This window comes from Drosophila gunungcola, chromosome 3R (genome assembly GCF_025200985.1).
Source record: "Drosophila gunungcola strain Sukarami chromosome 3R, Dgunungcola_SK_2, whole genome shotgun sequence".
In the NCBI taxonomy this organism is placed as follows: domain Eukaryota; kingdom Metazoa; phylum Arthropoda; class Insecta; order Diptera; family Drosophilidae; genus Drosophila; species Drosophila gunungcola.
The window spans coordinates 15,441,950-15,463,614 of NC_069139.1; the positions used below are offsets into that span (position 1 = coordinate 15,441,950).

The window sequence follows — 21,665 nt, forward strand, 5'->3', positions numbered from 1 at the left end:
ATTGCGTTCATATTTAATCGCTCAGTACTCCTCCCCAATTAGGCCTCCTACAAAATTGCTGCATGTACATTCGATGCGTTTTGGCGACCACATGAGATTGGCATTCCAAGCTCCAAATTATTGTTTTTGACATTTTCGCGCCCAGTTCGTGGGCGTGGCAGTACAGGACAGCGGCGACAGAAAGAGGCGGTGTTCTGATTCTGGGGCTGCCTTTCCCAGTAATTTACTGCCGTAGGCAGTTCGCTTTTATCAATTACGCCTTTGTGTGAACGATTTGATTGTGCGGTCTGCACTCGGCTTCAATTATTCATGTGCATTTGACACTGCGGTTGCTTTCATTTGTAACAAAAAATGCCACAAAAGATACACGCATGTCGAGTGCAATTCTAAATTTGTTCGGCCGTGCTTTTCTATTTGTTAAATTAAGGGTTTACGGACAACAAAGCAATACAGCAATCCATTTGGCTTTTAGGTTTACGGAGAAAACATGCAAAAGTCATTGTTAGCTGTGGTTATTATGATTAATACTGCACTTGGCAATTTAAAAGGCAAAACCACTTATTACCTTTTAATAAGTTTGAGGCGCAATGGTGAGTGATACCTAAAATGCAAGAAAACATTTTTTTTGGTTTTTTTTAAACAAATTTTAATTACGACTCTAGACTAAAGATAAATTTATTAATGTATCTGCTATTTTTAGCCAGCGTGGAAAAATACTTTTTTTCAATCGCATTTTAGTTTACAGAAATATAAGGAACTATAAAAACTATAGAAAAAAAAAACGTTGTAAGCCCAACAACCAAGCAGTGAAATACGAATTGATGGGTATTTTCTCAGTACAGTAGTATGTATTAATAAATTCTGTTCAGGTTAGTCTCCACCACTACAATTTGGAGCTGTGTGGAAAAGAATAAAACGGTTATCCCCAAACGGCTAAACTAATTGCTGTAATCAAATGCAACATTCTCCGCATATGAACGCACATATATGAATGGAATTTGAATTCGAATTTTATTTGACTTTGTGTAGAATGCGGAGCTGACTGGGAGTGCATATTATTCATAATAAAATCGACAGCCCTGCCAAAAAGTGGATACAATTGCGACGAGTGCTGCAGCTGCAAAAACAGTAATGCAAACCAAAAAAAAATTTTGATTTTATCATGATTCCCTCATCAATATTTCATGGTTTCGGTTTTGCGCAGCTCTCGAGCTCAAGCAGCAGACTCGCTCTCTCTCTTTCTCTTTCTAAAGCCCTGATGTCGTCTCTTTCGTTCCAGATACTCGCCGCTAACACCACCGACAACAAATTGGTTCCCCGTTGCAGGTGTCACCATCGCCGACGGTTCGCCGCATTGCAATCAATTCATCTGCAACGTGGAGCTGGAGAAGCTCAGCGCCCACTCCTCGGGGCAATACAGGTGCGAGGTGTCCGGCGATGCGCCCGAGTTCAAGCTGATCGATCAGACGGCCAATATGACAGTCGGAGGTAGGTGCACCAGTGATCCAGTGCCACTGGCCATCCACAGTGGGCCAGTCTACTTCGCTGCACAATCAAAAAAAGTATATACAAAAGATCAGGCTATATACAAATCAATGCTCTTATAAATATGCAAATTTATTATTATTTTTACTAGCTAAAAATGGAAGGATTTTTGATTTCAACAAATTTTAATTTATATTTTACAAATTTTTATTATGCTAATCGTTTTTATTTAACATAAATTCTTTAAATATGTGTACAATATCTGTTATACCTTAAACTGATCGAAACCTTGTTTAAATATTCTAACTAACTAACCTTCAATGTCTGCTTCGAAAAGCACACCCAAATTCCCATTGTCCAATGTCCTCTTTCTGCGCTCTGTGTAATTTTTGTTTCTGTCTTTGATTTATGTTTTGCAACAGAAAGACAACAAATTATGTGCAATTTTGCAAACACTTAATAAAATTATAAATGGTCCTTGCACGGCCACCAGAACTCAGGGTCGGGCGGCAACTCCTTTCCATTTATCAATGCCACACGGGCGGAGTGTTTTCCGGGCGGGTGGCGGAGAGAATCACGGAGCACCGATTGGATAGTGGAGGGGGGAAGGCGGGAGGGGAAATAGGGTCGCGAACCTAGGGCAGTAGGCAGTTCAAAAGGGCGTCGCATAAACGCTGGAAAATTGTGACACGCGTCAGCCATTTGTATGAGTAATGATTGTTAATAAATCCCGACAACCATCCCAAAACGTTCAGACGTACAGTGAACACCCCGCTGCGCCACCTGCCGCCCTAGTGAACAAATTCAGCTCAATTGTGAGTTTTGTACGAATCAATTTATAATCTACAGTGCGCGGTCGTTTGCCGTTGTCACGTGCTGGGCCTAAACAACAACACCCACAGAAATGGCACAAAATACAACAAATATCCCAGAACCAACTCGTTTGCGGCACTTGTAGTTGGGTTTGTTAACGTCAATGCCGCACCACCGAGTTACCGAACCATCGAACCACTGAAAGCCGCTGGCAACGCATCACCCACCATTTTGATTTCGCTTTGATTGGCAGCGTACATGGCGATGATTCCGCCCAGCACCAAACACTCTGGCCTACACTGAACTTATTTCTTATTTTCAAATTTACCTAACAGTTATTAAAGATAACAACTTTTAAAATTTTATTCAACTTAAATAAAAACATAACTAATATATTTTTGTAATAGTAATATAATGAAATTTTGTAAAGAGAAAAAAATTTAAAAAATAATCTGACAATTTAAAAGATTAATTATTTATATAATAAATCTTCTAAATAAATGAATATTTAACAACCAAAAGTTAAATTGAAAACCGAACCTGATTTTTGCTTTATAAAAACCTTTGTTTTTTTCTATTTTATCTAAATGAATTAACTTTATTAAAATTTGAATCATGTTAAATAGACTAAGAAAATATGTAAACCTATTCGGTTATTGTGTGATATTAAAAAAATTGTTGGAAGCTTGCGACAACTGTTAATAATAATTTTTTTATTTCAATGCAATTTTCGAAGTATTTTCTATGTGTAACCATGCCCCTTTTCCCCCTTTTCCCTTTTCTGTGGTTGACTGCGGCCAGGAGGAGCCGTCAGGCAGACAGTCAGTCAGACTTTCGGTCGCTGGGCTGGCTCTACTTTGAAATTCAAATCAATTGATTTCGGCCCAAATGGAAATGGCCTGCTTATGTCTTTTGTTTCTAGTTTCTATGCGGCTCAAAATGATTTATTTGTCGCAATTTCGCCGCCGCTCTGCGATTTGTCTCCTTTTCCACATAGATGCTAAATGCGTGGCCCTGGGCTTCCAGTTTCGAGTGGGTTCGCGTTTGCGTTTGTGTTCGGTTTGTGGGCGTCTTATTTATTGACGTTACTTTAAGAGATATTGATTTGCATAATGCGCACTTAGGCATTTGTTTACGCGTAACAATCAAATTTGAATTCGCATTTTCGTATTTGTATTGCGTCTTTAATTGGATGTTTCGCAGAGGGCAGACTGTTTGTGTGCTCGCTATTTGCATGTCAATTTGACTTTTATCTATTCAGCGTACTTAAATAGACAGAGTAAGCCATGTTCAAGTGGTTGTACAATGTTCATGGAAATCCCAGTCGCTAGATTAAGTGCCAGTTTGCAGGACGGGCTTAACAAAACGTGGATGCTTTTCCTTTCCCCTTTGACTTTCCGTTTCACCTACTACCAAATAAGTTTTCCTTTGCTATGTGGCAAAGTACTTTGCTCTCAATTATTAGTCGGCATTTATCTATGGTTTTCTGATTTATGGTGATTGATTGGGAATTGTGAAGTATTAAAACTCGATTTTAATTTGAGTTTTAATAGAGACGAGTTTATGAATTGGTTCACTGACTTGGCAAAAAGGTTCAACTACTTTTCTAAGTGATCTATAATTCATTTAATTAATAGACGTTTAGGATAAATACATATTATTGTTAAGTAGTTTAGTTTACTCAGTCCAAGTAAATATTTATCTAAAAGAGGTCGAATCTTTTAGAGCTTATGTGCCAAATAAAATACATACGTAGATTTTGTTTTCAAAAGGTTTAAGACACCAGCTATAAAACTATTATCATTGAAGCAGGAACTAGAACATTCATTAGAAATATACTACATGGCTTTTTAAGTTGTCCTTTCCAAGCCAGTAAATAATATTAAAGGTATAAAACCTTTTCGAGATCATAAAAGAAAGGACAGACCATATAATCAGAGCGGATGTCCTACGAACTACTAGTGCCTTTGTCATATTCCAGCGACAGTGGCCAGTTGGTTTAGTCATTTTAATTTGTATACAAGTCCACAGAATAAACTTGAAAAAAAAGAATACAATGCCACGGGGGGGCATCAGCCAAAAACAAAATAAAGCCAACCAGCCATGGCATCAAACTTCATCAACTAGATAGCGGTAAAGTTTAAAGTCCTCTTTGGGCAGAACAATGTGTCCGTGTGCGGGGAAAGTGGGGAAAGTGTTGGGAAGGTGTGGTCGAGGGGGAAATTGGATGCACGTAGTTTTAGCTGGTGTCACCTGTTTTTTGTTTCAATGAAGGCGAAGCTGTTGACAGACCAACAATCAACTTGGGAATTTTGTCACTAAAGTGCCATCGCCATCGTAACCACCTTAAAAACTTTGTCACAACAACATCGGTTCGAGAGCTCTCTTGCTCTCTCTCTCTCTCGATTTTCAAACAACCATCGCCCAGGACGCTTTGATGATGCCAGAAACAGGACCAGGGATCCACAATCCACGCTCGGGGGCTTGAGGTTTGCTCCAAACTTTGGCCTGGCAAATATGTTGTCGCTTAGCTGCGTGCCGTGTGTCATCACACTGATTAACTTTGCCAAGTTTGCACAGTTCAGCAGGGGTTCGGGAAATGCCAGGACACGCCAGGACATACAGGACCAAACACTGGCCATAAACCGGCGACTGAGCCGCACTTAATTACTTCGGAGATCTGCCACATTTTCGGTAACCAGCTGGTTACACTTTTTTTTCGACTTTTTCACAGAGGGAAAAAATAATTGTGAAAAATTAAATGAATTTAAAATTAAAACAAATAAATTATATCAAATCAATCACATTCCAAATGTAACTACGTTAGTTATATCTTAATTTCCAATATTTAGCTTAGACCACCAAGCATCATTCCTTAAAACAACAAAACGAATTAAAGAAATGAACTGGTAGCTATTATAATCGTAATTGTATGTTTTATAATATATATATTTATAGCCTTATAGCACCATAACAACAAAAACATGGAAATAATTTTCAAAATATATATATATATAAGTATATTAATATATGTTGAACGTCCTTGTTCTTATGAATACATATTTGAAAACAAATTTGATTTAAAATTAAATATGTATATTATTACGAAAAGAACCACACTTTGATATAAATATTTAATTCTCAGGGATTGAGTCCTAATTTTGGATCCCCTCCTCATAGCTTTTGCAATTTAAATGCCGGAGTTATCATTCAAGGTTAGATTGGTCTTTAAAATAGACACACTTTCCAAAGTGGTTACACCTGTCCAGACTGGAAATCCTCTACCGGTTTTTTGGATCATTTGGCTTCGTTTAGCATTCCAACAACACAATTTTCGCCCCCCAAAAACTGACTTTCCTTTGTTTTTTTTTTGGTTTTTAGAGGGGCTTCCCCTCTTTGGGTGTGTGTGTATATTTTTTCAATCTTGTTTCTGGTGCTTTACTGGTACTTTATTCTTGGGTATACTGCATAGCCATTTTTGGTTTATTTACCCTAGTTGATTGCTTTGTTTTCGTTGAATTTTCATTTTTGCTGCTTTTGTTTTCGCCCGCAATGCAAGTCACACAATTGGGGCCGGCAAATGGGCAAAGGGGGCGTGCCACCGGGCACAACATGGCCACAATCATCAACTTCAACTCCGTCCGTCAGTTCCTCTGCAAGTCCACCACCAGTAAGTTGTACTTGAAACAGGTCAGAAACTTTCCACCAAAGTGGTTTGTATTAAGTCAATTAAAAAGTTTGCAGTCCTGCTGACTGCCTGACTTCTGATGCCCCATACTTTCACCAATCCCCTCCCACTTGGCCATTGTCTCTGGAGGCCTTCAGGGTCCTTAGCATATTTCAAAATTTCCCACAACAACATTCGGATTCGGTATTTGCTGTTGCCATTGCGGTCATGGAGCAAAAAAGGGGGGCCTTCGCCAAAAACTAAATTACGCTTGTTTTCATCAAAAAACTTTGTCCTCGGCAATTATTTGTTAAGATTAATTAACACTTCAAATAAATATTTGGTGTTGGCGTGTCGGTAATTGTCTAAGTGCCGGCTGTGCAATGCAATATTACATCCATTTCTAGGCCAACTGAGCTAGGATTTCGACCGACTTTGGCCGCTCTAATTGGGATAAGTTTGGTGCCCGAATGGCATACTACATTTGCCGGCAGAATTGGATACAAAAACTTAATTTTTCCAATAAACAAACTTTATGCACTTTTGTTTTTTGTTTTCTTTTTTGACACTTAAATTAGAGGTATTTATTTTAAGCTAGAGTAAACTAGGTGGGAAGAAAATACATTTTAAATGCAACATTTCGAAAAGGTTTTGTAAATAGATAAGATTTATTTACTGATGTAATATTTAAATACTAAAATGCTTTTAAATTTATTACAGTGCTTCCCAAATTCGATCCATATATCTCGGGCGTTCGAAATGCCTATAAATATCACGATTATCTGGTAGCAAACTGCACTTCAGAAATGTCCAGTCCAATGGCCAAGTTGATGTGGTTTATCAACAACAAAACGGTATGAATTTTAAAACGCTTAAAATAAACTAATATTTTTCAGCGTGATTTATACACAAATTGTTCACGTAGAATGTGGTTATAATTAATAAAATGGCTGAAAACGTAACATAAGGTTTGCAGGCTTATACTTTTTATCCTAATAAATGATTTTATTTTTAATTAAAATTCTACAAATATATCTGCTTACGCTTATATTTGTAAAATTAAAAAAAAAAACAGTTTAAGATGTGCAATCTTCAAAGAAACATTATGTCTGCCTTGTTATTTGTAATCTTTAACCAACCCCAACCATCTTTTAAGTTTCTGGTTTTCTAAGAGTGTTTTCGAGTGTGTCAAGCCAGGCCTTACTGCAAAACTAAGCAATATAAACGACGTGTTTTGGCCCAGTCACAAGGTCCAGACACGTCGTCGCGGTGGTGTGTCGGTCAGTCAGTCAGTCAGTCAGTCAGTCAGTCAGCCCGTCCTGGTCATCGAACTTGTCCAAATGTTGACAGAGAACTTGGCTAGGACGCCGGCCGAAAGTCACGCCCGCATGTGGTCCCCAATTCGGCTTTTAAACCCTCAGCTTGCCATTTCCATTTCCGTTTCCGTTTGCTTTCGGCCACAGGCACCTGTGCACAGTTTGCAGCCGCAAATCAACGAAGTCGCTCGTAACACCGATGGCTTTCACCTGTTCACCAGCCACCTACAGTTGCGCCTCCACCTGGACGACCAACGGTTCATCAGCAAGAGCGAGATGCTGGAGCTTCGGTGCACGGCGGACATCATGGGACTGGCGGCGGTGCGCAGGCAGCAGCAGGTGAGAACTACCATCCTGGCGCTCAAGGACGCCGGCACCAAGCAGCGGCTCACCGAGAACGGCTCCTGCATCACCGGACAACCAGGTGAGTTGGGATTGAGTTAAATACAAAAATATATCCGACATTCTTGATAAGCTGCGTACTAATAATCAAAAGTATAAACTATAGTTATTGTAATTTAGAAATATTAAATATTAATATTAAAATATACCATGATATCTAACGAAAGATTAGCTGACCATATTAACATTTTTAACTTATTTTGGTTTCGACTATTTCGAGAGTGTTCAAGAAAGGGGGTAAAGAAATCAAACTTATTAGGTTTCCTAGTAAAATTGGTTTTTTTCTTTTAACCGCATCAATGATACCAATACAAGCACCACTTTTATAAAATATATAATTTGGAGATTACTTAAAATTTTTTGTAAAATACTATACAATTATTTTCAAATTTTGTTAATTAAGCGGGAAAAAATGTAATCTTTAGTAAAGACTGTGAAATGAGTATTGTATTTAATTTTTGTTATGCAATAGAATTTAATATCTTGGAAATCAAACTTTGCTGCAGCTGTCAATTAATTACTATTTATAGTTAGATACCACTTTAATTAAATTAATCATATGAAGATTTCTTACATTGTTTTGGTTAAATTTCAATTTAACGTTTAATATAATTTGAGTTAGATTTAAATTTCTTAGCATAATTGCACTATTTTTGCTTTAAATGCCAATTAGTCCACATATGCAAAAATGAAAACAGCAAGCCGATGTCCTCAGATTATTTAAGTTGATTATTTTTAATATACTAAGATCAACTATACTAATATTCTGTATTATTTGATGTATTTTAGCTTCCCTGGCCGCTTGGCTTCTAAGCCTTGTTCACATTCTACGCTGGCACGGCTCCCAGAGTTAGTGGCTGGCATTGACGGGCGCTCTATTTGTAGCCTAAGTTTCCAGGACTCGTCTCCAAGTGAACACACTTTAAAAATAAACAAAAACATTCAGAAAGACACGGGCGCCAAATAAATTTGGTGATTCCTCGCACCATTTCGAGCCAAAAGAAAAGTTAACAAGCCAAGGCAGCAACAGTTGAATTTGTACATAGTCAAAATCGAATTAGTCTAGGTCCGAGCAGGAAGCCCAGCCATTTCCTACATGAGTGTAATGCAACATTTATTATGTGTTATGTGTAAACAAGCCATCGGAAATGCGAAACCGAAAAATCAACACGGATTGAAAACAATGATGCATAAATTAATATTTTGGTATCTAAACGTAAAATTTGCTACCAAATACGATTATATGTCAGAATTATATTAGTGGAGGAAGACATTTCGAATATCAACAAATTTACACATGAATATTTGAGCACAGAATAAGGAACACACACAATCAATGACAAGTAAACTTAATTATTGTATGTGAATTGTTAACTGTATTAAATGATGTATGGGAAATAAATAAATAAAAACAAAATGACTAAAGGAAATGTGTTTTTAGTACAACTTTTTTCAGACTAAGACTTAAGTGCAAACGAAATTGTTTGTAATTTCTAAAACAATAAAAAGAGTATTCAAATTTGTTTACATGTACAATTACTTGACTGTAAATTATTAACGATATTTTCTTTAAAATATTTTGACTTAAGAGACCCCTGGCAAGTGCATTGTATAAACGCAGATCGAAATTTCCCAAGTGGACCTCAGACTGAAAGACATCCGGAAATACAGTAGAATCATTCAATCTAGCAGCACTCTTGTTTTCAGTATTTTTTAAAATTGTCCAGCAGCAAATATCCAGCTAATATCCAATATTCTTATCATCAACCATCCTGAGGTATCCCAAAGGACAGCCAACGGACTATGTGATTGCTTATAATGCCTATGTTACATCTCATATCGCTGATCTTGCGAAGTGGTCCAACTTCCAGAAGGTAAATGTGGATGGCAGCAACAAAAATCACTGAAATTAGATCAGGATCCTTATAGCTAAATGGCTGCCACAGAAGCCCAGAGGCACAGAAGCAGCTAATACGAATATCCCGAGATAGAAAAACTGGCAATGTACAGAAACTTCCGGCATTAAAAAATGTATATTATGAATTAATCCAAGCACTGAACATTTTGAGATCGTAAATGTTTATTATTTAAATAAGTAGAGCGAAAAGAAAAAGTTAAATTATTGTTAAAATTTAACTGTACTAAATAATCTTTTCTGCTAAAAATAAAAAAATGCTAAAAATAAAAATAAAATGCAGTTTATGGGTCTTTAAAACTGAAGGCATTTGTGAACAGAGCTTTTGTCAATTTGGTAAACTAGCAAATATTCTTAAATCTTTAAAGTGCTCCTCGATTTCTAGATTTGCAGGGTGGCATGGCAAAGCCTAATCTCAATCCCCAAAACCAAAAGAAACCGCTTATTTCCCTCATTTCCTTTCCTGCAGTCGTTTACCTAACTTATGGCAAACAGATACAAACAAAAAAAATCGAAGGAAAATGCCAACAACGGAAAATTCGATTTAGCATCCTCCAGAAAATAAATATAAAACCAAACACTTTACAGGGCAGTGAAAAATATTCAACGCATTAGGGCAAATCCGGGCTAAAATATGCAATGGCCAATGGCCGCCGCAGGTAAAAATGACAGCAAGAAAAAAATCAGTGGCTAAAATAACAAGAAAAAAAACTGTCAGGCATTGACCGAAAATTATGCATAAAATTGCCTTGGGCTAAGGGAAAAAAACAACAACCAAAATTGGAGCAAACAAAGATAAGTTCCGCCGTCTGTTGGCTTGGGCTCGACTTGAGTTCCAGTGCCGGTTTCCGGATACGGCTGTGCACCCCGGCTCCGACTCCCGATTTGCCGCGGGCACATTAAATGACGGAAGTAAATAAGCTTGACAAATTTCCACTCATCATTTTTGCATTAATTCTGTCTCCTTTTTTGGCCAAACCGACAAACCAACAGCCAAGAGACACGGGCACTGCACAAAAAAATGTCCTTTGATTAATCAAAAAATTTACCACGGCCAGTGGAATGGGATAAAACAACAACAACAAGAGCAACAGCAACGGGAAATACAAACACAAAAAGCAAAAAAAAAGAAAAGAAAACCCAACAAATTGCCAAAGAGGCGCCGGCGGAGCTTGGAGAGATTTTTTGAGTCCACGACGAGGCGCCAAAGCTAAAACCCAACTCATTGAAAGTAGAATTCGCCACAGTTGCTTCATACTTTCCACTAAGAAAATATTGTGGTAATTTTCTACATTTACAAAACTACTTTCACAATAATACATTGTAAATGCTTACGGCATTAATATTAAATTATTACATTTAATTTTTTATTTTAAGGAAACGGATGAATTTTATTTTATACCGGTAATATTAAAAATATATGCCTCACCGTAGGTAAGTAAATTAAAATCGCTTTTGTCGATTGATAACACTAAGACTTTTGTTTTCCAACTTTTACCTTGAATTCCAATAATTAACTTGAATTAATCTTGATAATCACCAAAATATATTTTTAAAGCAAAGAAATATTTTAAATGTTTGTACTTCCCAGCAAAAATTTAAGATTTTCAAGATTTAATATTGTAAGGACAATCAGCGTAATAGAAATTGTTTAAGAAAAAATGAAAACTTAATTTTTTTTGTTAAAACCGATGTAAGCAAAGCTCCTGTAAATACAAAATAATAAATATGAAGTTTTTAGAGTGCACAAGAGGGCCTTGTTTTGCAGCTGGGGAATATACAGATAGAGATGGCAGCAAACGAAGATTTCACAGATTTTTGCACGCGATTTGTCAGCCCGACATTTCCGGCGACATCACCCTGGGCGGGAATTGGATTTGAGGTGCTTTTTATTTTCACTTCTTGTTCCTGTATTATTCCACTGCCGCAAAACGAGCGAAAGTCCAAGTTGATTTAGTAAGTCACGTGGCCGTGTACCCGTAAATTGCCCCATCCGGGGCTTTGAATTAAGGTGTGGGTTCCGTTTTCAAAGTCATGTGCCACAAAGTGTCACCGTGGTTATGTCTGGCCCTTATTTTTCTTTCGTTCTCCCTTCCCAGCCGAATTTTCACCGAATTTTTCTGAAGTACACACTCTTGACCGCAGGCTTTGGTAGAACACGTACAAAAGGTACTGAATGATATTTTGGAATGAAAAGAGATAAAAGTCATTCGATTGAGCTCTTTTTTGTTCGTTCCTTTCAATACTAATACGGAAAAACCAATTTTATGATGTGTTTTCCTGTAGTAAAATCAAAATTTAAAAATTTCAGCAAATAGGTCACTACATTACAAAAACATTGCAAAAACGTTAAGGAAATGTTTGAGGAAATTGCACACAATCTACAAGAATATAATCATCCGAAAATGGCGAAATAGAGTCCAATGACCGCTCGGGAATCGGTGGTCCACTGGTCGGAGTATGTCATCCGCTACCATGGAGCAGCCCATCTTCAGAGTCCCTTAGTGGACATGAACTGCATAGCCGCCAATAACATCGATATCTTTATCCTGTTCGCATTCGTTCTATTTATATATACTGGTTCTAAAGGCGCTGGTTAAGTCTATTTACAGAAGGTTTATATCAAAGTCAAAGAAGGAGAAAACTCACTGAAAATATTATGTTACTTTGTCATACAACTAGGTTTACTTAATAAATGAAATGAAAATATAACCTTTTTAGTTTTTATTAATATTAACAATTCGGTAATATTGGAAATAGGTGAACGAAATAAATGTTTTCACACATTTTAGCAATCTATTGTTTTTTCTTTCCGGATACTGCATATCTGATCTGATTAGATTGTGTGATATAGAAAAGAATATTCACTTTATTGGCAAAAGAATTCTGCATATATATATATATATATATATAAGCGTGGGAATTTTATTGATGCTACTAGCATCAACTAGTTTCACACTTTCTAATCCTTCCCATTCCTAATCCTATTTTGTTACAATCCATTTAATACAAATTCCTTTTTATTAAAAAAATAAAACAAATTTTGGAAAACTTTTGTTATATTCAAGAGTGTAAATATATGACACTTTATTTCCGTTTAAATGAAAACATTACAACTTATATTTATTTTAATTTATCATTTATTCAAATTACGCTATTGAAATGTCATGGTGGCAGAGTACTTTCACTAGTTGCTTACGGTAACGCAAGCTTATCAAACACTTTTAGTGCCTTTTCTCCTTCTTCGACTTCAGGAACAACTTTCTAATAATAAATTTTACCAGCGCCTTTAGAAGCAGAATAATTAAAGCTAGTATGACTGCGAACAGAAGGTAGACATCGATGTTATTGGCGGCTATGCAGTTCATGTACACCAAGGGACTCTGAAGATGGGCTGCTCCATGGTAGCGGATGACGTACTCCGACCAGTAGACCACCGATTCCCGAGCAGTCATTGGACGATCGCGGTACAGAGATGAGAAAGAGGCCACTTTTTGGGAATACTCAGAATTCGATAATATCTCCAGAATTGCCTCGCGGAAGGGCTTTTCCTCCAATTTGAGCAAGCTCAAGGTCAGGCCGAAACCCTTTTTCACCATACCGTCTGCGTTTCCCGGTTGATCTCCAAACACAGGCAGTGAGAGCATGGCCTTTCCGTGATATTGAGCCTCGGTTATACCACCCTTGCCGGCGTGGTTAATGAAGAGCTTGATGTTCGGATGTGCCAGGATATCGTCCTGAGGCAGCCACTTCGAATAGAGAATGTTGTCCGACTTTCCAGGGGTCTTCTCCAGATCCTCCCATTTCCAGATGACCCTCTGCTTCAGTTTCGAGAGGACGTTGAACATCTTGACAACTGTTTCTGGCTTAAGGTGGCTGCCCTGAACATTGGAACCCAGGGACAGTAGAATGGCCCCATCCGTGGCATTGCCCAGGAAATCAGCCATGTTTTGAGGCAGCGGATCCGGCGTGTCCTTTATTTGAATGCCTCCGATTTCAATGGCAGCTGGGACATTGGGTCTTATAGGTCCTTCGCTGGCCGCATGGGAGGCGAAGAATATCATCGACGTGTTTTTAATCATTTCCGAGTACTCGGGCATGGTGGGGTCGTCTCCAAAAACATCCCTGAGAAACAGAAATACTCATATGTTAATCCGCTTCGGATTGCACATTTCTTGTCACGCTTACTTGTACAAATTCCGATTACGTCTGTCGGTAAGGAATGTGAAAATGCCAAAGAAGAGGCTTTTTGTGTAGCCAGTTAAACGTTGCCGAAAAGTCATGGCCTTGCCCTTTTCCGCGGAGTCGTTTATCGCGGGAACGTAGGCCACCTCCAGGGGATTTCCGATCAGGGGGTTCAACAATTGGTTGGGCGGAATTGTGGCCACAACGATGACAGGAGCATTGACCTTCCTTGCGAATCCAAGCTGGAAATCGTTCATGAAGTATCCAGAGAGAACCAGGTCGAACTTGTTGTCCCTATTCAGGTACAGATCCCGCACTCGATCGTCCCTAAGGGCCTCTGCCATTTTAGTAAACATGAAGTCCATTTGGCCCGACATGCGGATCAGGGACAGGATCATGTTACTATTATCGCTCTTGGACATTGCTCCGATTGTGTCGCTCATCTGCTGCGCCTCCTCCTTGGTGAGCGGCACCAGGATCAGAGTTATGTTCTTGTGGGTCACCACTGGTTTTAGTACTGTGACCACCGTCACATTGTGTCCCTTCTCGGCCAGAACTTTAGCCGCCGACATTTGGATGATCAAGTGCGAGGGACTAAGACTCGGAAAGAGACCCAGAATATTGGCAGCCCGGGAGTCACCTACAAAAGCTGTGATGGCTATCGCAACCAGCAAAAATCGACACGAGTTGTGAACCATTTTGGTGGATCGGTAACGGCAGACTGAATAAGTGCACCAGCTGAAAGCGACTTTATATTTGATACTGAATGCTAGCTGAATTTGAATGACACATCATATTGCTAACGATAACCAAGTAGCATTTTTCGCGTTTGTTGTGCTAGGTATACCATTTCACAACAAATTTCGGCTCTTTCGTACACGAATGTTGATCCCTTATCGCGCAAAACATTCTGCTAATCGTTGGCTCTGAAAAAAGATAGGGATTTCCTTCTTATCTTATCAATGTTACGGTTTCGGATGATAAGGAACTGTGTTGACGACCTCACGTTTAGATTACTCTATCAAAATTTTATAAAAAATGATTATTCCAATGTCCTTTCAATCTAAAAAAGACAGAGAATTTTTTTGCAATGCCATCGATTGGACACTAAATTAATTAATCATTTGTATTTTAACTTTTCCAAAGTAAAAAAGAAAGTTGTTTTCGGTTGTTTAAGTGCAGCGGAATAACTTAACTTATTACATACTAAGATCATACTCACCAGATTTGATGATAGTTCTTAACCAAAGTTTGAAAAGCTTAAAGCAAGCGGTGTGTATTTAGAAGGCCTCCTTGGCTGAGCTCCGCACTAGATGCAATTTGTAATTTCGGCACAGAAAATGTTTTAAATTAAATGAAAACATGTAAACGGCATCTCCCATGTTCCCATGTATGTAGTTCCAGGCAAATGAAACAAAAGCAAAAACCACCACATAAGAGCCGCTCAGGTGGTAACAGGTAGGATTGTTTTTCTTCCACTTCCCTTACCATTCCCTTCTTCCCAAGACTGGTTTTCCTCTCCTTTCATTTGCCTTTTTTAAAGCGGGATTTAATTAAATTCAAGCATGGCTTGATCCATTTGTATTTTTTTAAACAGTTTACAATTGACCCGATCATGGACATATACCTCTCCACACAATTCGCCTAATGGCCAGTGACAGTGATTTAAATTAAATATTTGGACAACCAGGCAAAGTCACTGTGTCAGCGCGAAATCAAATAAACATAAACTGTTTTTCACCATATGGCTCCTGGTATCACTTCCCCTCTTCTTGTCTTTTTTATGTTTTACTTTGGAAATAACTAGCTGAAACTATATTGGTTTTATGCCCAATAGCGAGTGACATACCAAGTGGATTAGAATGAGACCGTGATTGATGGAACATAGTTTGACCTATTTTATATATTTATACAAAAATAAGTTGGTTTAAAAAAATCATATTTAATAGGATTTAAACACACCTTTCTTATTTAACAAATAAATTGAATAAATACTGCCATTTTCAATAGATAACATTTTGAATTAAAATACAAATTTGTAATAGAAAAACTTTATACCCTTTACGCTCATGGCTATTCTACAAAACTAATGAAAAATTGTAAATATTTCCCAAATCAGTCCTCAGCGGAGCTTTGCAAAAGCAGTCAAGTCATGCCAGCGTTTTTTTTTTTTTTTTTTTTGGAGTGACTTGATGTGTTAGCATTGATTTTAGGCTGTCAGTCAAAGCGTTGCGAGGTCACGAATCCTGATTCATGACAAAGCTCTGAACCCGACATGCGTTCAATGCGATGATGGCAATTTAAGCCTGCACAGAATCCCTTTTCCGTTGGGCTTTTCCCGGACTACTATGCTATTTTTGGCCGGCTAAATCTGCAGATGACCATGTCACTAAAGCGAGTATCACTTAAAAAATACATGTTAACTACAATTAAATAGAAGTCTCAAAAAATTATAGTTTTAAATTAAAACTGCAATGGTTTGGAAATTCGTAACCACAAACTATTTTTTTTACCTATTAGAACATTCGTGGATTTTTATTGGTACTCTCTATAAACAATAATTTTACCCATAAATTTTTTTATTTTTATATGCAATCACAGTTTTAAATTTTGTTTCTTTTGATCTCGCTTTTTTGAGTGCATGTTATGTGTAATTAAATGGAAAATCGTCAAAGGTGGGCCAGTTGACAGATCTGCAGTCCAATTGCCATCCCCAATTGTATTGTGATTCCTCAGAAAGAACTGCCAAAGGCAACAGTCGTCTTGTCGAATGAATTTTGACTGCTGGCAGTTTGGGGAAAATCTAGTGGAGTGGGTGCAAAAGTGGGTGGGTGGTGGTAGAGCAGGCCGTTTTTCACACAGCCTGCCGTATCATTGCCAAATTGCATTGACATATTGTTGCTTTCGGCCATGTCGAGAGTTCTTGGGTCCCTGCGACTGTCAAATTGTCGCGTCACGATTCCCGAATCCGGCTAAAGGCAATCGGAATTGCCAATCCATATGCCCATTTCCATTCCCTCTGCCTTTGCCAGAAAATGTTGCCTATAAAGCCTTTGGCTTTACGCTTGGCATTAAGTGGACTTATAATTAAACGATTTGCTCATTTAATCGCGTCCGTTTATCGTCCACTGAACGAGCATGGCAACGAATGTCTCTTCGCTGCAGGACATTTGGAGAATGTGTGTCATGTCACTGTTGTTGCAGTTAATGTTGTTGTGATTTCTGATTCAACATTTGCCAGTGGCCCAAAGATAAGGAGCATGGAAATAATTTATCGGCCAGAACTTAATTACTAGCTGATGCAAAACATTTTCGGTAAAAAATTTAAGTAGATAAAAATAACACAATTTAAATTAATATAAACATTTCTTCACTGGCATAATTAAAGAAACATAGTTTTTAAGTATTATACTTATATGCCAAATTCGTGGCTGAATTTTAATATAATTTAGTACTTTTACTTCTATATCAGTACCCACAATAAATTGCGTGCAATTTTAACATTTTGGTGATCGCTCAGTAGAGCAAGCACTATTTAACATAATATTGAGGACAACATACCAATTAAGTGCCGAAAAAAATCCAGTGGGATGGATAAGAACTTTGAAATGTCAACTAGGTTGTGCCACCTTCAAGCACGGGTAATATCCCACATGGGCACCATTTAAGCAATCTGTCATATTCCCGCCAAGATGCTTAACTTTTACCCCACCTCGATTCGCATCTTTTCCGGGTCCTTTTTTTTATGACAGGACAAGGCAAGCGAGCGACAATAACAACGATAACAAGAACAGGAAAAATAAATGGGCAACCGAAGAGGCGTGCGAAAATGTTGGGAAACCTTATAGCACACACTGAAAGAAAATATTTTTCGTTTCGTACTCGAAATTAAAAAAAAAAACACTTTTTATCAAGGGCACATTTTGAAAACCTTACAAAATTTACTATTTTTACACCTTGTGGTATTTTCGAAGAACAAGAAATAAAATATTGCCTGCAAGGTATTTTTGAAAATAGTTAATTTATTTTGTACCCCATTTAAAGGTTTTAAAAATATATATTTTGTCTGAGTGCCTTAGAAGGCCTAACGAACGCCAGGGAAAGTGGATGAGACGCTGCCGTGTAGTTATAAAAATTGTTATCTTAAAGCTTCTGTCAGTTATCTGGAATTCCCCTCCAGGTTCTCTGGCTGTCTGCTGATGAAAACGAAGTTGACAATACGAATGAGTTTCTTATAACAACAGCCGGAAAAAAGAATGGAAAAAGGAAAAGCGAGTGGTGGGGCGGATACAAAATGAAGCGACAGCAAAAAGTGCGAACGTGCCGCCAAAAAAAAAAAAACGGTGGGATCTAGGTAGTCGAGTAAACTCGAGAATCGCAATGGAAACTTTTGGCTCTTGGCTCAGATTGAGCTCTTTGGTTTGTCCAAGGCACTCGGATAGTAAATCTCGCCCCACAAAAAAAAAATATGACAGCAAACGAAATGGCTTGCCTGTATTTTATCTCCTCGTTGCGTCTTAGCCAAAGTTTAATAAATCAAAATTAAATATATTTTTCGATTTCACTCAGCATGTGTTTATGAGATTCAGGCCTTGTTAACAGGGAGAGATTTAATAGGCTGTACTATTATTTAACCAAATGTTATACCTATATAAAAAAAAAATATTACACTAATAATTTTTGATAATCAAAACAACGAAGACTAGTCAGATAATAACTTCAAATTGTTGCCGATTATTAAAAAGTTCATATACTATTTAGGGTATAAAAATGTTTTCAGTTTCGCTTTTTTAAATGTTTATCGTTGATGTTGAAAAATTGTAAGATTGAAAATTGGCAGCATAACAGCAATTTGGCTTATGACAGTTATTACAAACTGTGATTGCCTGTGCACCGGAATAAATAAACATCAACAAGAATCGTTACCACATCTCTTGCTTATACCCCAAGTGAAAAGATATTGCTGCGACATTCTGGAGATCCCTTGGCGCTATTTAAAACCCCACCACTTGCCATTGGAGTCTTGGGATCTCTTTTTATTCCCCCTCAAAACATTGAACAAAAAATAAAACAAAAAGCGTATTTGCTCATAAACACATTATTTTTAAATTATATTATAAATGTAATTCTTTATACTTAAAACTTTGATAAGCCACGTATTATTTTAACAATTAATCAAATTTTGTTATTTTTTGTGATTTTTTTTATGTATACTTTAAATCAATATTAAAAGGATGCAGTCAATAAATTAATTCATTTGATTTTCAAAACTGTCACTCAATCCATGTTTATCGTTTTTTGTCTGATTGAGGGCTTGATTGGAGCAAAATCAAATAATTTCATTTGAAATTGTTTCACTTCATTTGTCGTTATTGTTGCCAGTCATTCATACTAAAATTGGTATGCCTTTTCATAAAGTTCGTTAAATCGAATTATTATTATCAAATATCTTCGGCAGTATTCCTGATTAACAATATTTTTGTTACTTAAAACGCACAAATTGGCTTAACCAACAAGAATTGCGAAATAATTTTCTCCAAATAAATGAGTTATATTGTAAAGAGCTGCAATTATTCAGTAGCTCAAGCGGATTGAAAATGTTATGTACTTATAACTTTAAAAAAAATATAATTTTTAAAGCTAAAACTATTTAAAAGGATGTTAACATAAAGAAAATGTAAAATTAACGTCTGGATTTCTGATTAACATTTTTTTGTAACATTTTTGCTATATTTGTTTATTAAAAAAAATGTAAAAGATACAGTAAATTCCGGTTTACCTTTTATATTCTTATCTCCGATTCGTTTTATAGTCTGTCAAGATTGACTTTGTGGCAAACCTTCTTTGTGCTGTAAGCCCAAAATAGCATCACGTTTTAAATTGCTGCTTATCAAAACATGTCCCGAACTGTAATCTATTTTGGGACTCGCGAGTCCGCCCAACTGCCACCCACAACCACCCACAGCCACCCAATTTGGTAGCACCCACCTGTCCTTCTCTACCACCTGGCTGGCTAAGAATTTCTCTGGAGAAGGCCACGACCAAGATCAAGAAACGAGAAAAGCGGTAACCTCGAGTGAGCAGCGGCGGCGAAGCGTAAAATGAGTGAAAGGCAGTTGGAGGTAAAAACGCAACCGGCAACGTAAACTGACACATCATTTATATGTAGGAAATACGCTGGAAATGCACTTTTAACAAATCTATACACTTTCACTAAGTGTTATAATAAACTAGAGTTTTAACTGGTTTGTCGATTTATAAGTAGAAGTTATTGTAATACATCAATTCTTTTTCCGAGTAAATGATAGTGATCTTGTGTGATCTTTTTTTTAACAATAATTAATTTTCTTAATTGGTTCTCGAAATAATGCTGAAACTTATACCTTAACTATACCAATGGCTCAATTTTTCTATTAAGCGACGGCAATTAAACATATTTAGTTAAATTACATTTGAAATAAATCTATATATAATTTTCCCAGTTTCGAAAAACAAACATTTTTCTTCTTTTTTTATACCTCTACTATGCCAATACTAAACATATTCAATTAAATTTAATTTTGTAAAATTGCATTCGAATTAAAATTGCAACTTTCTCCCAGTGTACTTTTTAAGAAGCGATGGCATATGTAAATTGAAACGAAAGGACCGCTTTCCGAATGAGGCCGACTTTGAGATGGATTTGAATTTGGAGTGCGAGTGCGAGTGCGAGTGCGAGTGCGTGGGAGAGGCAGAGACGACGGCCCTTTTATCAGCGGTGAGCATAAAAAATGTACATTAGCACGAATGACTAAGCGAGATGCGGGAGAATCCTTGGATACGTATCGTTCAGGGTTAGCCAAGTGCCTCGCGTACGTACTACGTAGCACACTGCCACATAAATCCCAAACTCCGGGCAATCTCTGTTCATTCGCTTCCAAAGCAATCTGTCATCCGTGGCTGAAACGTTGGCGGTTCCATAAATTCGTGACACTTTTTTAGCGAATTTATTACTCAAAATAAATCGCGAGCTGTCTGCCGGGGTACACATGCTGATATGCTCATTTCGTATTCATTAGAGCCAAGCCCCCCAGTGTTACCTTTTGGCCAAGTTAATTAATTGAGCGCAAAGATTGGTTGGCTTTGGCAGTGTCATTGCAACACGAGTACTCCTGAGCTTCCAAATGAATTGGTTTTCCTTCCATTTTCCCACCCTCATCCTGTGTTCTTTGCGCCCCCCTTCTTCCCTTCTAACTCGGGGTGGGGTGTTGATTTTTGAAATTGTTTGGCACTTGAGTAGCAAAGTGTACCCGATTGGCTGTCGCTGCTGCCAATTCTCCACCAAACAATCCCAATGGGGCAGGCAAATGGCTGATAGAGCGGAGGTCAAGGGGCAAAAAGGCCACAGCCGATGGAACGATTCACGGACAAAACATACGGAATCATTTGAAAACCAGGTGATGGGGTGCAGTGCACTACCAAAAAAAAAACTTTATACGATTGCTCGACATGACTGACATACCGTATATTGAATAGTTTTATAGAAAACTAACAATATTTTTATTAAATAGTATATATACTTACTGGTTTAAGTTCTTTAGGAATGGTTGCCAAATATTGTATGAAAAATCAAAACTTTCACCATCAGTACTTGTGGGGCATAAAGATTATCGAAATAAAATCCGAATATCACTAAATATCCCCGCCAATAGCTGCTATTGCCACAAAATTAAAGTGGCAGCCGGCACAAATGCCAATCTTTATGTCGAATAACTCGGACAAACACAAGCTCGGGCGATTCCCAGCGATTTTCTGCTTCCCCAGCAATGCTTTCCGTTTCTGCTTTTCGCTTCTTATGCGCATTACGTATACGCAGCGTGGCCGGACGAGTCATAAGTTAGGT

General features: G+C 37.6%; 2 protein-coding genes across 6 annotated transcripts in view; one reads left to right on the forward strand and one right to left on the reverse strand.

The window, feature by feature from the left end:
* Nucleotides 1-9,103, forward strand: part of LOC128266430 (uncharacterized) — a 42,501-nt gene extending 33,398 nt beyond the window's left edge. For all 5 annotated transcript variants that reach the window (XM_053002942.1, XM_053002943.1, XM_053002946.1 and 2 more), the window contains 4 exons: nt 1,280-1,488; nt 6,686-6,819; nt 7,429-7,705; nt 8,473-9,103. In XM_053002942.1, the coding sequence (XP_052858902.1) occupies nt 1,280-1,488; nt 6,686-6,819; nt 7,429-7,705; nt 8,473-8,537 (685 nt within the window). In that variant the 3' untranslated portion in view covers nt 8,538-9,103. The remainder of the gene's footprint in view (nt 1-1,279; nt 1,489-6,685; nt 6,820-7,428; nt 7,706-8,472) is intronic.
* Nucleotides 9,104-12,715: 3,612 nt separating this feature from the next.
* Nucleotides 12,716-14,535, reverse strand: LOC128266162 (UDP-glucosyltransferase 2). The gene is made up of 2 exons (XM_053002486.1): nt 13,787-14,535; nt 12,716-13,723 (listed from the first exon to the last, which is right to left on the reverse strand). The coding sequence occupies exons 1-2, from the start codon at nt 14,479-14,481 to the stop codon at nt 12,823-12,825; spliced, it is 1,596 nt and encodes a 531-aa protein (XP_052858446.1). The 5' UTR covers nt 14,482-14,535; the 3' UTR covers nt 12,716-12,822.
* Nucleotides 14,536-21,665: the final 7,130 nt, after the last annotated feature.

Coding starts and splice junctions, on each gene's coding strand:
- LOC128266162 (XM_053002486.1), bottom strand. CDS start 14,481: ATGGTTCACAACTCGTGTCGATTTTTGCTGGTTGCGATAGCCATCACA. Junction 13,724..13,786: donor CGTAATCGGAATTTGTACAA/GTAAGCGTGACA, acceptor TCTGTTTCTCAG/GGATGTTTTTGGAGACGACC.